The 15,443-nt window shown below is 40.9% G+C and overlaps 1 protein-coding gene across 1 annotated transcript in view; it reads right to left on the reverse strand.

Annotated features, from left to right (window-relative positions):
* Positions 1 to 15,443, reverse strand: part of LOC139462519 (lipoxygenase homology domain-containing protein 1-like) — a 120,394-nt gene that overhangs the window by 14,397 nt on the left and 90,554 nt on the right. Inside the window, exons 26-39 of the mRNA XM_071244293.1 lie at positions 15,116 to 15,267; positions 14,714 to 14,818; positions 13,576 to 13,684; positions 13,118 to 13,302; positions 12,260 to 12,438; positions 11,556 to 11,672; positions 9,919 to 10,081; positions 8,724 to 8,878; positions 7,159 to 7,368; positions 5,686 to 5,851; positions 3,337 to 3,542; positions 2,196 to 2,385; positions 1,120 to 1,280; positions 897 to 983 (exon numbers count right to left, since the gene is read on the reverse strand). Coding sequence (XP_071100394.1) covers positions 897 to 983; positions 1,120 to 1,280; positions 2,196 to 2,385; positions 3,337 to 3,542; positions 5,686 to 5,851; positions 7,159 to 7,368; positions 8,724 to 8,878; positions 9,919 to 10,081; positions 11,556 to 11,672; positions 12,260 to 12,438; positions 13,118 to 13,302; positions 13,576 to 13,684; positions 14,714 to 14,818; positions 15,116 to 15,267 — 2,185 coding nt within the window. The remainder of the gene's footprint in view (positions 1 to 896; positions 984 to 1,119; positions 1,281 to 2,195; positions 2,386 to 3,336; positions 3,543 to 5,685; positions 5,852 to 7,158; positions 7,369 to 8,723; positions 8,879 to 9,918; positions 10,082 to 11,555; positions 11,673 to 12,259; positions 12,439 to 13,117; positions 13,303 to 13,575; positions 13,685 to 14,713; positions 14,819 to 15,115; positions 15,268 to 15,443) is intronic.

Genomic DNA, 15,443 nt, shown 5'->3' on the forward strand with positions numbered 1-15,443 from the left:
ATATTGCTTTCAAGACAGGTAATCAGCAGAAATTCTATGGTGCTTGGATGCTGTATCATAATCTATTCAAAAATGAGGAGCAGTTTTCACTTATAACTTCAATGTTCCTGCACTGCAATATGATATATAAGCTTAAATAGTTTATGCATACTTGACATATGCAGTATATTTGTATTACTAGAGTGAATGTGTGAGTGAGAAGTATCTTATATTCGGTAAAATTCTAAGATGTACTGATAAGTTGTGCTATGTCATTGGCTTTCTGCTACCCCGAGTGGAAGCCCATTTTCTGTAACAGGTACTTCATTTTATAAGGCCATTTAAAACTCATGTTAGGTCATAGGAACCCTACTCTGTGCTTGAGGAGTGGTTGGGTAGCCTAGTGGTTAAAGCGTTCGCTTGTCACACCGAAGACCCGGGTTCGATTCCGGACATGGGCACAATGTGTGGAGCCCATTTCTGGTGTCTCCCACCATTATATTGCTGGAATATTGCTAAAAGTGGCATAAAAACAAAATTAACTCACTCACTCACTCTGTGCTTGAACTTTGTGTGAACCCTACGATCACCTGACATTAAGCAATGTGTACAGCAGACCTTTGTACGTTCTATGGCACATGTCAAGTGTGAAACATTTCTGTCTGTGCAATGTAAGCTGAGCACTCATTGGTTGAATTACACACGAAATTCCCTCTCAATGGACCCAGACCTTTCTTGTTCTGTTTGTCCAAAATGGCGAACATAGCACATTGGCCCTGGCTGATGGAGGAATATAGAGTACGAACTTGTGAAGTGTTTGTTAATAATGATGATGATGATGATAATAATAATAATTTATGCATTTTTATAGTGCTCTGTGCGCTACATTGTTATCAATGTTAAAGACTATGTCCCACCTTGTCCATAAACCAGGACTGGCGACCGGCTTTAGGCTCCACTGACACTCTCAACTTTTTGAGTGGTGCGATGTCATCCAACTCCAGCTAAAAACAGAAGAACAGTCATTACTTCACAGGATGCAGGGTTGGGAAATGTTTCCATCTGTCATACCCTAAATACAACTTCTGGAATCATTAAGAAGTCTCATTTAATGTCTCTTATGTTTGTCCTTGAACTGACCTTGACCAGGTCTGTCCTGTCCCGCTCGAAGCGGTCTTCATTCTTGGGCAGTTCTATCTGCGATGTTGACCCCTTTTGACCAAACACGGTGATGAAGACCTTACAGTCGGTTCCTGCTTCTGCTATATCGCCAGTTTGGATGCTGACCTCATAAGGTAACACTGCAACAACAACAACACACATAGTCAAGTCTTAGATTACAGTGAGCTGTCCTAAGGACCACAGGGTTGAAAGATGTGTGATTGAGTGAGGTGGGTTTCAAGCCTGCTTTTAGCAATATTCCAGCCCTATCACAGCGAAACGATTTGAACTCCGGCCTTTTGAATGCTGGGCAAATGCTTTTAACCACAAGGCAATATCATCACCCTATTGTCCATGGAAGAAGATAGGTGACAAGTAACAAGGACCTTCTTAAAGCTTAAAAAATAATAGTCTTGGTTCTCAGGCACCGCGGCATCACCAGAAAGTTTGTTTTTATGTCCATTTTCCCGATAAATATATAAATCTTAATACTTAAAAACAAGGTGATCCAATATAGCATGGAGCTACTGCTTTACTGTGCATCTCATGTTATGGTCATGGCAACAACTGGAGTTTGTGTGCTTGTTTATGTAGGGAGGCCCCTTCCCAGGTTGATGGTACATAACTGTTTATTTTGTTACATACTAATTTGAACAAGCTCCCCCAAAAGAAAACACTGCCCGCCCGCACTATATTCTTAAAAGTCATTGCCTGAGAACCAGTTCGTAATTTTGTTTAAGCCAAAAACAATTAACATCAAAACTTAAACCAAACTACACTGTGCAATATATATTTGATCACAGCAAGTCCGCTTAATGAAGGATGAGTTAAATCACTTTGGGCACCTCTTGGCAAGGCATGGTTCTGAGAAACCAACAATCATAATCATGGTGAATCTGGGACTGAAACTCATGATCATCCAATCCTGGTAAACTAAGGGACATAACTCTGTATAGCAAACTGCAGTGCCTTAGATGACTGGCCATTTCTGACCCTCTTGTAATCAGAAGTACTTATTTTAGTCTATCTTTGAATGTCCTGTCGATTGTACTCACTTGGTCTGTATGAGGTGACAGAGCTCTGCCCGTCGTCAACGCTGAAGGTTCGACTGATTCTACCATCGCCCTTGTCCCTTGCCAGCCAGCACTGAGCTGTGAAGTGATAGTGCTTGCCCTTGGTGGGAAGGTCGACCTCCACCTCCTTCAGGAACCACCCAGTGCCAGGGGCATTGCCATCATGGCCGACCTACAACACAGAGCACAGCATATTACATAAAGTAGTTACACCTAGCGCATGTTATCCATCTCATCAATGAACTTAACAGTCTTCTAATATCTCAGAGGGCACAGATGGGCCAGTCGTCAAAGGTGCCACGCTTCGCTGTGCAGAGTTGCGTCCTTTGGCACTCCAGAAACTTATGATGGTTTGAATCCCGGTTTGCCCCGATTATGTTTCTAGGTTTGTCAGCACCATACCCGTGCTCGTGGGTTTCACCGAAGTGGTAAATGTTTGAGTCTTGCATCAATTCGGGCTTTCCTCCCACATTAAGCTGACACGCCGTGATATAACTGGAATACTGTTAAAAGCGTCATTAAACCCAACTCACTCACTCATTCTAATATCTTATATTACCCATATGGGAAAAATATCAGCGCAATTAATTCTCACTGAGCATTATAATGCTGCTTCACATTGATTGGCTAGTTCATATCAATTGTTCGACTGTTTATATTGTATGCAAAGCGTTCCATAGCAGCATGACATCATATCAACACAAATAAAACAAGAGGGCGTCTTCCATTATTCCCCGACGTCACTTTCAGTTGTATGTTTGTTTGTTTGTTGTTTAACGCCGCATTTAGCAATGTTCCAGATATATAACGCGGTCTGTACATAATCGCGTCTGGACCAGACAATCCAGTCATTGATATCATGAGTATCAATACATGCAATTGGGGTACGAAGACATGCATCGACCAAGTCAGTGAGCCTGACCAACCGATCCCGTTAGTCGCTTCTTATGGCAAGCCCAAATCTTCATGAGTATCAGTTGTATGTAATGTCATTCCCACAATAGATTGTCTGAGCTGGTGTCTCCTCGTTATTTCAGGAAACCCACCTTTTTCTTAATTGTTCTCAGGGGGTAGGTTATTCTCGGATTATTCAAGTCTCCTAACCAATCAAGAAGCACCACACCTCTATTTTCTTGACTTCATCGACCTCAATGGCCTCCAGGGAGAATGTCTCGACTGATCCTGGTGTGAAGTTTTCCTTCTGTGCTAGCTCCAGGAACAGTCTCCCAGTATGAACTTTCTTCGGGCCGATGATCCGGACATATACGTTGCTGCTGGTGCCGTTGTCCTCGCCGTTGCCTGTCGTCACCTTCACCGTGTACGGAATAGCTGTAACAACAGTGTGAGTCTGTTAGGTAAATATTACCATTACCTATTGCCATTTTAACTATTGCTGGTTAATTATTGCCTCCTATAATTATCTTTTCACTATTACCTATTGCCATTTTAACTATTGCTGGTTAATTATTGCCTCCTATAATTATCTTTTCACTATTACCTACTGCCATTTTAACTATTGCTTGTTAATTATTGCCTTCCTATAATTATCTTTTCACTATTACCTATTGCCATTTTAACTATTGCTGGTTAACTATTGCCTTCTTATAATTATCTTTTCACTATTACCTATTGCCATTTTAACTATTGCCGGTTAACTATTGCCTTCCTATAATTATCTTTTCACTATTACCTATTGCCATTTTAACTTTTGCTGGTTAACTATTGCCTTCCTATAATTATCTTTTCACTATTACCTATTGCCATTTTAACTATTGCTGGTTAACTATTGCCTTCCTATAATTATCTTTTCACTATTACCTATTGCCATTATAACTATTGCTGGTTAACTATTGCCTTCCTATAATTATCTTTTCACTATTACCTATTGCCATTTTAACTATTGCTGGTTAACTATTGCCTTCCTATAATTATCTTTTCACTATTACCTATTGCCATTTTAACTATTGCTGGTTAACTATTGCCTTCCTATAATTATCTTTTCACTATTACCTATTGCCATTTTAACTATTGCTGGTTAATTATTGCCTTCTTATAATTATCTTTTCACTACAGTGGTCCCTCGCTACAACGCTACCAATGGGGTCCAAATAATTGGTGGGCGTTATAGACGATGAGCCGTTTAATCTCACGATCTTCGACTTGTTTCGCACATTGCAATGATACAAGTTGTTTACCGTTCATTGTGTAAAAATATATATCCATTATGTTTTCGCCGTTTGTTATTATTTACAAGCCTTAACTGTCACATTCAATGTGAATGTAGTCTACTTACATGAAAATATCGATCAATAATGGTAGTAACAGACGCTATGAGTGAAGAGCCAATCACAATTCATTACACAAGTACAGAGTGATTCAGTGGCATTGATTGGTCATGCTGCTTAAAATACGGAAAACGAGAGTTTTGACCAGCACTATGCGCATTCATACACATTCATGCAAATATAGATACACATTCAAGCCAGATTAATTGGTTTGATACGGTTACTTGATCCGAATCAAAAGGAATGACCGCCGTGTTGTGACAGCAACTACATGTGAGTTGACAGTGTCGCCTCAAATTGGATTGCCCAATAATTAAGAAAATAAAGTTTGCTTGTGGTTCTCTTTTATTGCATGCATGCACTTCTAAGATCAAAGGATGTATAGTGTGAAAAGTTAACTAGTAGAACAATCGTATTTCCAGGACTTGCCGCGGATGTTTTCAAACAGATTATTAGAACTCCATTCAGCGATAAACGGTTGATTATGCAATGAGAAGCGTTATGTGCAAATGAACAACGAACAACAATACAATCACGGCTGTGTAAAACTCTCAGTATTAAAAGTGTACATAAATTTTGGGAGCCATGCGATACTGCGCGTAGTAACCGAGGTAGCGCTTTATCGAAGAGCCCAACAGCGAGGGATCACTGTATTACCTTTTGCCATTTTAACTATTGCTGGTTAATTATTGCCTTCTTATAATTATCTTTTCACTATTGCAACACATGTGTCATCTACTTTATTTGTAGGTCGACCCAGTCATCTAAGGCTAAGCATTTCACTGTGCAGAGTTGCATCCCTTGGGAACACCAGAAACCTGATTATGGCTCGAATCCAGGATCACCCCAGTTACATTTCTAGGTTAGTCAGCACCATACCCGTGCTTGTGGCTTTCACCAAAGTGGTAAACGCCTGAGAGGAGCATCACTTTGGCTTTCTGCCCACATAAAGTGGACACGCCATGATATAACTGGTAAATTGCTCAAACACACTCATCTGAAGGTGACAATAAAATAATGCAGTAGTGAGGGTTATGCAAATCAACTAATTAACATATTTCTAATTTAGTTTCTAAAGCTGCTTTGCCTTAATGAATTATTGCAGGATGAGGTATTATTTAGAATTCCCTAGTTTCTTTCCAAGCTACAGAAACACAGTGATATAAATGGAGACATGTTTAACTCACTTGGGCCTTCCGTTACTTCCTCCATGGACGACATGAGGGACTGTCGACGGTTTAGTCTCGGACTTTTGCTGAAAGGGTCTGAGGTTCGCATGGAGTCTAGGCTGCTGACAGATCCGTACTTGGTGGACCTGAGAGTCCCTGTACTCGACATCTCGCCATCATAGCCCTGTGAGAGAAGAGGACAGGAGGGGTGTACAGTGGTAAACGGACAGATGGCTTAGAAGTCTAATCCAAGTCTTAAGCCCTGATCTAGGCCAAGGCAACCACCCAGACAGACCAAGTCGGAAACAAATCAGACAAAAGAAAAAGCCTTAAACCCTTGACCCAAAACGCAGATCCAGATATAGACCCCAGACTCTCCATACCATGAGTTGTCCAGACCACGGAGTCCCTTCCCCATCAAGACCTAATTCACCCAGTCCCAGACCACAAACCTAAACACAGACTATCCTCAATCCAAATGGTTGGTGAGTGACCACACCTTGACATAGAGGTGTTTCTCTATCTAACCCTACCCCAACATAGTGGTTGCTAAGCCAACCGCACCTTGACATAGAGGTGTCTCTCCAACTAACCCTACCCTGACAAAGTGGTTGCTAAACCAACCGCACCTTGACATAGAGGCGCCTCTCCAACTAACCCTACCCTGACAAAGTGGTTGCTAAGCCAACCGCACCTTGACATAGAGGCGCCTCTCCAACTAACCCTACCCTGACCAAGTGGTTGCCAAGCTAACCGCACCTTGACATAGAGGCGCCTCTCCAACTAACCCTACCCTGACCAAGTGGTTGCTAAGCCAACCGCACCGTGACATAGAGGCGCCTCTCCAACTAACCCTACCCTGACCAAGTGGTTGCTAAGCCAACCGCACCTTGACATAGAGGCACCTCTCCAACTAACCCAACCCTGACCAAGCGGTTGCTAAGCCAACCGCACCTTGACATAGAGGTGCCTCTCTATCTAACCCTACCCTGACCAAGTGGTTGCTAAGTGACTGCACCCAGGCCTTGACATAGAGGTGCTTCTCTATCTAACCCTACCCTGACCAAGTGGTTGCTATGTGACCCCACCTTGACATAGAGGTGCTTCTCTATCTAACCCTACCCTGACCAAGTGGTTGCTAAGTGACTGCACGCAGGCCTTGACATAGAGGTGCTTCTCTATCTAACCCTACCCTGACCAAGTGGTTGTTAAGCCAACCGCACCTTGACATAGAGGTGCTTCTCTATCTAACCCTACCCTGACCAAGTGGTTGCTATGTGACCCCACCTTGACATAGAGGTGCTTCTCTATCCAACACTACCCTGACCAAGTGGTTGCTAAGTGACTGCACGCAGGCCTTGACATAGAGGTGCTTCTCTATCTAACCCTACCCTGACCAAGTGGTTGTTATGTGACTGCACCCAGGCCTTGACATAGAGGTGCTTCTCTATCTAACCATACCCTAACCAATTGGTTGCTATGTGACCACACCTTGACATAGAGGTGCCTCTCTATCTTGCCGTCTCCCTTGTTCTTGGCCAGCCATCGCTCGCAGTGGAAGATGTAGTTCTGGTTGTCTATGGTGTCCTGGATCTCGACGCGGTCAAGGTACCACGCAGGGCTCAACATGGAGTTGTCATGGCGGATGTAGATCTTGTGCAGTTTTCCCAGGTCTCCCGCCTCTATATTGAACTTGTCATGCTGGAAACCAGGAACAGAGTGAGTGAGTGAGTGAGTGAGTGAGTGAGTGAGTGAGAGGGGATCTGGTGTATTTGGTGTGTCACAGCAAGGGGGACAAGGGACAAACAGAGCTTGAGTCTGATTTCTAAACGTGTGGAAAAGCAACATAGAATATAATGAACTCATGATGAGATAAACCTTGGATGATTAGAACCTGGGGCAATACAAACCCTGGATAATAAGAACCTAGGATAATATGGACCTTGAACAGTATGAACCCTGGGTAATATGAACCTTGGACAATATGAACCTTGGACAATATAAACCCTGGACAATATGTTCCTTGGACAATAGGAACCTTGCACAGTATGAACCTTGCACAGCATGAACCTTGGACAATAGGAACCTTGGACAATATAAACCTGGGATAATTAGAACCTGGGACAATATGAACCCTGGATAATATGAACCGGCACAATATGAACACAACTATAACTATGTATGAAATGAAAACATTGTTGCAAAACAGAAAGCAATAACATTACTACTCTACAGTACTACTCCCAGGATAGCTTTAACATATATAAAATAGTTACGCGATAAATCACAGAGTACAATGAACAACAAGGTATGGTTTATTTCATGATAACACATTGTTCTATCACGCTGTCATTTTTGGAAGTTTCAAACATATGCTCGCAACTGGATGATGTCGTAAACTGGGCGACGCTATTTCTTGTGGGGAAGTGAGTTGCTTCTCTAAGATGTAGCTGGGCAATGCAGATAAACACATTGGCAGAACAATCATATCCACAAGTGGGTGAGATGTGAGCCTTGTTAATACAGGATATTAAAACACAGAACCATTGAAGTACTGTTCCTTTAATTCCCCATAAGAACTATGACAGTCTCAAAGGGAGGTCGTATATTTAGTGTTGAAGGAAAGGATTACACCAAGGATTGTATTCAGAGTAATTTAAATCCACAATCAGTGGATCCTGGTAGATAAGGGACACAACTCTGTACAAAGAGATATGGCAACTTGGAACTCTGGCTTCTTGTGTCCATTTAAGTGTGACACAGCAAATAACAGTAATGGCGCCAGTGCCGTAGCCAGCCGGGGATTTATTTACAGAAAACAGTTTTATTTGAATCATGAAAATACAAGTTGGGGACAAGTGATACTTGTACCAATATTTGCCCCCCTCCCTGTCAAAAAAAGTTAACTATGGCCTTGGGTGCCCAGAATCACAAATAAACTAATCTTAATACAATCAGATCTAAACAAACAAATAATCTCTAAGCTGGGTAAAGAAATCTTTTTAATTTTCAAAAAAAATTCATGTAACTTTTCTCCATTAATTGCCTTCCCTTACCTGATTTTTCTCAAACTTGTCTCGGTGTGTCTCTGAGGTGTGGAGCTTCCTCTCCCCTGTGTCCCCCCGCTCTCCGAAGATCGTCAGGAATACATTAGCATCTGTCCCTCCCCCTTTCTCACCTCCTGTGTAGACGTTCACGATGTACTTCTTGGCTGAAACCACACAGGTAAAATACTAGAGTACACACACAGGAAGTCTATTTGAACCCAGAATAGGACAAACAGACAATTTCACATAACATCAATATATTCATCAAGAGTGTGCATTCTGTTTTCACAAGTTAACATACAACTTGAAGGCATGACAATTTACAGATAAGGATTAAAAAAATTAAAAAATGGTTCTCTGGCAATGACTTTGGAAAATATAGTTCAGGCAGGCTGGGTGTTTTGTTTTGTTTTTTGGGGGGTAGGGGTGGGGTGTACAAACTAGTATGTAACCAAATAAACTGTTGTGTACCATCAACCTGGAAAAGGGCCTCCCTAAATAAACAAGCATACAAACTCCTATTGCCACCATGACCATAACACAAGTCATGCAGTAAAGCAGTGTGCATGTAAAGGGAAGTAACTGCATGCTATATTGGATTGCATTGTATTTAAGAGTTAGAATTTGTTGGGTTTTTTTAAAATGGAAATAAAAACGAAACATGCGGTGGACATAATGGTGATGCGGGCAGTGCCTGAGAACCAAGACTATAATTTTTTTTAGCCTAACATGTGAATTATCATGTGAATTATCATGTGAATTATCATGTGAATTACCAGGTGAATTATTAGGTGAATTATCATGTAAATTACCAGGTGAATTATCAGGTGAATTACCAGGTGAATTACCAGTTGAATTATCAGGTGAATTACCAGGTGAATTATCAGGTGAATTATCAGGTGAATTACCAGGTGAATTACCAGGTGAATTACCAGGTGAATTACCAGGTGAATTACCAGGTGAATTACCAGGTGAATTATCAGGCAAATTATCAGGTGAATTATCAGGTGAATTATTAGGTGAATTACCAGGTGAATTATCAGGCTCGGTGACTTGGTTGATAGTGTGTCATCGTACCCCGCAGGGTGGATTGTTGCTGACAATTTCAATCACTGGTTTGTCTGGTCCAGACTCGCTATTTCCAGGCCGCCACGATATAGCTGGAATATTGCCGAGTGCGACATTAAACAACAAGTAAACATACCTTGTAGTTTGTCCCGTAGTTTATGGTCGACCACCTTGACTTCACCATCCCTCCCTATGACCTCCTTCGTGGCCTTCTTCGGCAACAGTTCTCGCACAATGGCGCCGTCGTCCTCGTTACGAGCCAACCACCGATCACACGGAAACTCATATGTGATGGACCCCTGGAATGATACATGAATACCTCCACTCAAAACAGTTTGTACCAATCTTCTCATTCCATGATCTATTTTTGCAATTGACAGAACAGAAAGTTATTCTGTGGACCTAACAGAATAGAATTTATGTTTTTTTAGCAGTAATTGTTCTACAGATTCAGCAAATTTGAATGAAGGCATAAACAAATGGTTTATTTCAGTGAGTGAGTTGGGTTTTATGCCACTTTTAGCAATATTCCAGCTTCACATTGAACCCATGTGGTTGGTTTGTTTGTTGTTTAACGCCACACTCAGCAATATTCCAGCTATATGACAGCGGTCTGTAAAAAATATAGTCTGGACCAGACAATCCAGTGATTAATATCATAAGCATTGATCCACGCAATTGGGATCAATGACATGCATCAACCAAGTCAGCGAGCCTGACCACCCGATCCCATAAGTCGCCTTTTACGACAAGCATAGTGGCCTTTTACGGCAAGCTTGGGTTGCTGAAGACCTATTCTACCCCGGATTTTCACAGGTCTACCTCACCTCTGACCTCTGACCTTACTGACAGGCAGTGACCCTGTTTTGTTCTAGTATTTCTACCTATGAATACCGAACTTTTACTTTTCATATCAAAGCAGACATAACATGCTGTATTGCTGAGTTAATGGTGAAGAATATTACTTGCGCATATTTTTTAACATTTATGCAACAGTAAACATTCTATCATTTTCCAGGCTCAGTTTACCACTGTTGTTAAACCCACCACCATGATCTAGTGTGATACCACGAAGCATTATAATCCAGGTTAAACAAGGATCAGAACCCACAACCAGAGTATCCTTGCAGAGCCAAGGGGCACAACTCTGCATAACAAACTGCAGTGACTTGCTGAAGTTAAATTGTTAAAGGATATTCCTAAAAAGATATCACTCTTGTGTCAAACAACGCTGTGATGGAGTACAGCGATTTATTTATTGATAGCTCAGTTTAGTGAGAGAAAATGTGATAAAATGTGATATCTCCACCAGGTGCTAATAATATTATGTTCAAGGGATTGTAATTAAATACCTGAGGCTTGTTCTGGAATCCAGGGATAAGCAGCAGAAATAAACAAGGCAAAGCAACTTCATTTCACAGTTGATGTTTATAATAAACAATTTGTTGACTAAGGTTGAACCCATGCACTGATACATTATGTGATATAATATCAAACATTAACGATATGCTTTAATCTGTATGGGAACACATTAAAGAATAGTTTAATTATTTGCATATAAGACAGTCTAACCCTCAATACTGATTGCATTTAGCTCTGTCCTACAACTCTATTATCCAATCTGATAATCTTATGGTGTTATCTGATATAATTGAAAAAGTGTGCCTTTTTCTGATTTTACTGCAGCATTTAAACAAATGCAGACTACACAAGGCAGCCATTGTTGCCAACTAATCCTCATATCAAAGTCACAAAAATAGAGTGGACCCTCACCTTTCCTGTAGTGTGCAGTTTGCGGACCTCCACCTTGTTCAAATGCCAGGCAGCTCCGAACCCAGAACCGTCATGGCCAATACGGATCTTGTCAATGGTCTGCCCCACGTCTTCCAACTGTCAACACAGGGTGGACACATGACAGTCAAGCAGGTCATTGAGAAGGAAGTCAGGCAAGGTCAGTACATATTGTAGTAACTGACAACCCCTTTGATCTTCTAGAGGTGACTTGGATTATTTTTATTGTTGGATCATAGGTTTTCGGCCATCCTGTTTTCAGACGGTCATGTTTCTCGCGATTACTCGCGTTATAGCAACAGGTGTGGCATCACATAAACAATGTAAATATTCATGCAGACAATGGCCTGTTTTTAAGATAAAGTCGTCTTTTATAACTGAGTGAGATGTTTACAGTTGTTCTTGTGATTACAGAAAAAACTACCGAAAACCAATAACACAGGGATATAAATAATCATTTGTTCATGAAAATGATCGGGGATAAATGTCCTCAGTTGTGACAAAAGAAAACAAAGAGTTCACCAGACATGAAGGCTCTGTAAAAATAACATGTTTTGGGTAAAATATAAATAGTCCCAACCAAAATACACAGGCCCCCAGAAAATGAATTGGTCACTTTGTAACTGACAAGGCCCCAGAAAATGTAATGTAATGGTCACTTTGTAACAGACAAAGGGCTAGGTTACCTCGATGACAAACTTGTCCGCCGACCCCTTGTTGAATTTCTCCTTCCTCTCCCGCTTAGTGTTACACAATGGCTTCTGCTGCGTGCATGTCTCCTTGCCGTACAGGACAACGAACACATCTGCGTCCGTCCCTGCCCCGGAGCGATCGCTCGTGTATGTTGTGATCTCATAGGGAATGCCTACAACAGAGAAAGAGGAGTTCTGATCCTGAAGACATTTTTATATTTTTTTAAAATTTACATGGTTTAACCAAAAATGTCCGTGTCCCTTCATTACATGACTCGGTATGCTATGTAAACGCTAGACTGACCCTAAGTCTCTGAAAATACATCATTTCACAGAGACAACGAATACATTTAAAGTGAAAGGAGCCCCAGTAAGATTCCTGAACCTGTAGAAAATCTAGACTTGATTCATTCGGGGCTATAGCAGTAGGGGTCGGTGGAAGGAACATAAAATGGTTCAGAGACTGTAAGACACACTTTGTAAGCACATGTTTACATGATTTCTTTCGGTGTTTCCTTAAGTCTTTCAATCAGCATATGGAATATTGGTAACGCCATTGACACTTATCACAAAAATGCTACAAAAATGTTTCTTCATCAATTGACTCTGATTAAATCTTAGATGTCAAATGGAATCCTTTCATTTGGGCCACATCGTTAAACAAATAATGTCAAGCACTTTGATAATAAGCTTAGTGAAGCAGTTTAATCTTTATTCAGCCATTTGGGCAACTACAACTGATCTGAAAATATCTGGATCTGAAAACCAGCTATCCTCAGAATGGGATATTTTGAATAGTGAAAGTTGTTTTTAATTTCTTCTCTCTGGACAGAGGGCATCATTATGACTCACATGGCACATATTCTTGTGTAGCAAGCTCCTGGGGAAACAGCTCTCGCTCGATGGCGCCATCGTCCTCCTTCTCTCCTAGCCAGCGATTGCAGGGGAATGTCCACATGCGGCCGAGGGAGGGGCAGTCAATGACGACGTTGTCCAGATGCCATGCTGCTCCGCCACCAGCATTGTCATGCCCAATTCTGAGAAGAAGCAAGACATCTGATAACATCATAAGATTCCTGGCATTATAACACACGTTCATCACGTAGCATCATCACAGCCATATCACGGCAGGGACAATAATAGTCTTAACATTGTACCCATGTAGGGAGTTGAACCCAGAACTCCTGCTTGACAACCAAACACTTAACCCACTAGACTATCACCCACAATCTAGAGCAATGTCCCCAAATCACGTAAGGTGATTCTGAAGTGAACAATATATTCCAGTTGAAGGTTGAGGAATTGCTTACTTGATTTTCTTTAGCTCTCCTATCTTTACACACTCCAGGATAAACTCATCCATCTTGCCCTTCTCAAACTTGTTCTTGCTGGTGAGAGATGATTTCAGGAACATCTTGCCTGCAAGTAGAAAATAGTCAAAATAACATTTTTGGTGAAAGCAACAAATTTACTTTTTAATTCTTTGTCAGCAAAGCAGTCCCTTTTTACTCAGTTTAACAGTTTACATACCTGTTGATCCTTCAAATAGTAAAGAACAGAGAAATTTTATTCTGAAAAGAATTTTTTTTTATAATTCTTGCAAATACAAAGTTATGAGTAAAAAACAAAGCTGTGAAAGACAATACATTACTGAAGAGACTGGGCTGACGAAAAAGCACATAATTAAGGTCATATACTAAGATAACATTTCCGATAAACGGAATCAAAATCTGAAATGTAGTTTAAATTATTTTTCCACAGTCTATTAAAAAAAGCATATTTCTCCAAAAATATGAAAACCAAGTAATAGAAAAAGTCAGACCCGAGCACACAAAGTCATAACACTTTCAACAAGATTTCAACAATACCACATTGATGAACACTGAGAATGGGCTCCACACATTACACCAAGGCTTCTGACTCACACCAGAGTCTTCAGTATAATGAGCTAACAATTGTTTGTTTCTTTCTTTGTTGTTTAAGCCACACTCAGCAATATTCCAGCTATATGACAGCTGTCTGTAAATAATCAAGTCTGGACCAGACAATCCAGTGATTGACATCATGAGCATTGATCCACACAATTTGGATGAGATGACATCCATCAACCAAGTCAGCGGCCCTGATCACCCGATCCCATTAGTCGCCTGTTATGACAAGCATAGTCGCCTTTTACGGCAAGCATGGGTTGCTGAAGACCTATTCTCCCCGGATCTTCACGGGTAGAGCTAACAATTTCACAACTAGGCCTAATGTAGGGGTACAAATGAATTGTTTCACCAGAGAAAGATGAACATATGGATAAAATATTTTGGTACGTAAACTGAATGAGATTTTACTTCACATTTCTTTCAGATTTCCAAAACTCTGTAAATCGAAGATTCTGAGTGGTAAATATGATGAACCTGTTACGAACACATCTACGATCTAATCATAAATACTTTATACCTGTGATATCTTCCTCCCCGAACAGGATGACATAAACGTTGGCATCCGTCCCCGCTCCCCATACATTGCCTGTCGTCACCTTCACATGGTATGTCGTCATGGCAGCTGAAGTAAACAAATAATACATGGCTTACTTTTGCTTATAAAAGAAACTTTATCGACAACATCGGTACTATTTTGAATAATGTTTCAAGGCAACTTCTTGCACATGAGTGTACACAATATTTTAACTTGAAACTTCTACATTAGCATTATTCCAGCCGAATTACAATAAGTGGCACTACGAATAGGTTTCTCACATATACCGACAGTACAACATGGTCAAAATGGATATAATCCTGCCTGCTTTACTTTCTATCATATTGAACTCAAGTGGGTAATAAATTGTTCATATGAAATCACCTTTAGTTTCTAGTGCAATTTCATCTCTGATTGCTGTTGAGTCCTTGCGTGACAGTTTCCTCCGCAGTGATTGGTCAACAGGGACCAGGTCACGTGCTATCTGTCCATCATCCTGATTGGTCGCCAGCCATCGCTGACAGGGGAAGAAATAGCTGCAACAGAATGAGATGTACTGAAAACATAACTGGACATTCGTTTTCAGATTGTTGATTTCAAGGCTGTTTGATACATCAAGTTCAAACTGAGCTCCTTTTCAAAATTGCAACAAAATCTTAGTATAAATAAATATGACAGACTAGAGCCAGATCCAAGTTTTTCTAGAGCAGCA

This window comes from Haliotis cracherodii, unplaced genomic scaffold (genome assembly GCF_022045235.1).
Source record: "Haliotis cracherodii isolate W230 unplaced genomic scaffold, xgHalCrac1.p SCAF_15, whole genome shotgun sequence".
NCBI classification, from domain to species: domain Eukaryota; kingdom Metazoa; phylum Mollusca; class Gastropoda; order Lepetellida; family Haliotidae; genus Haliotis; species Haliotis cracherodii.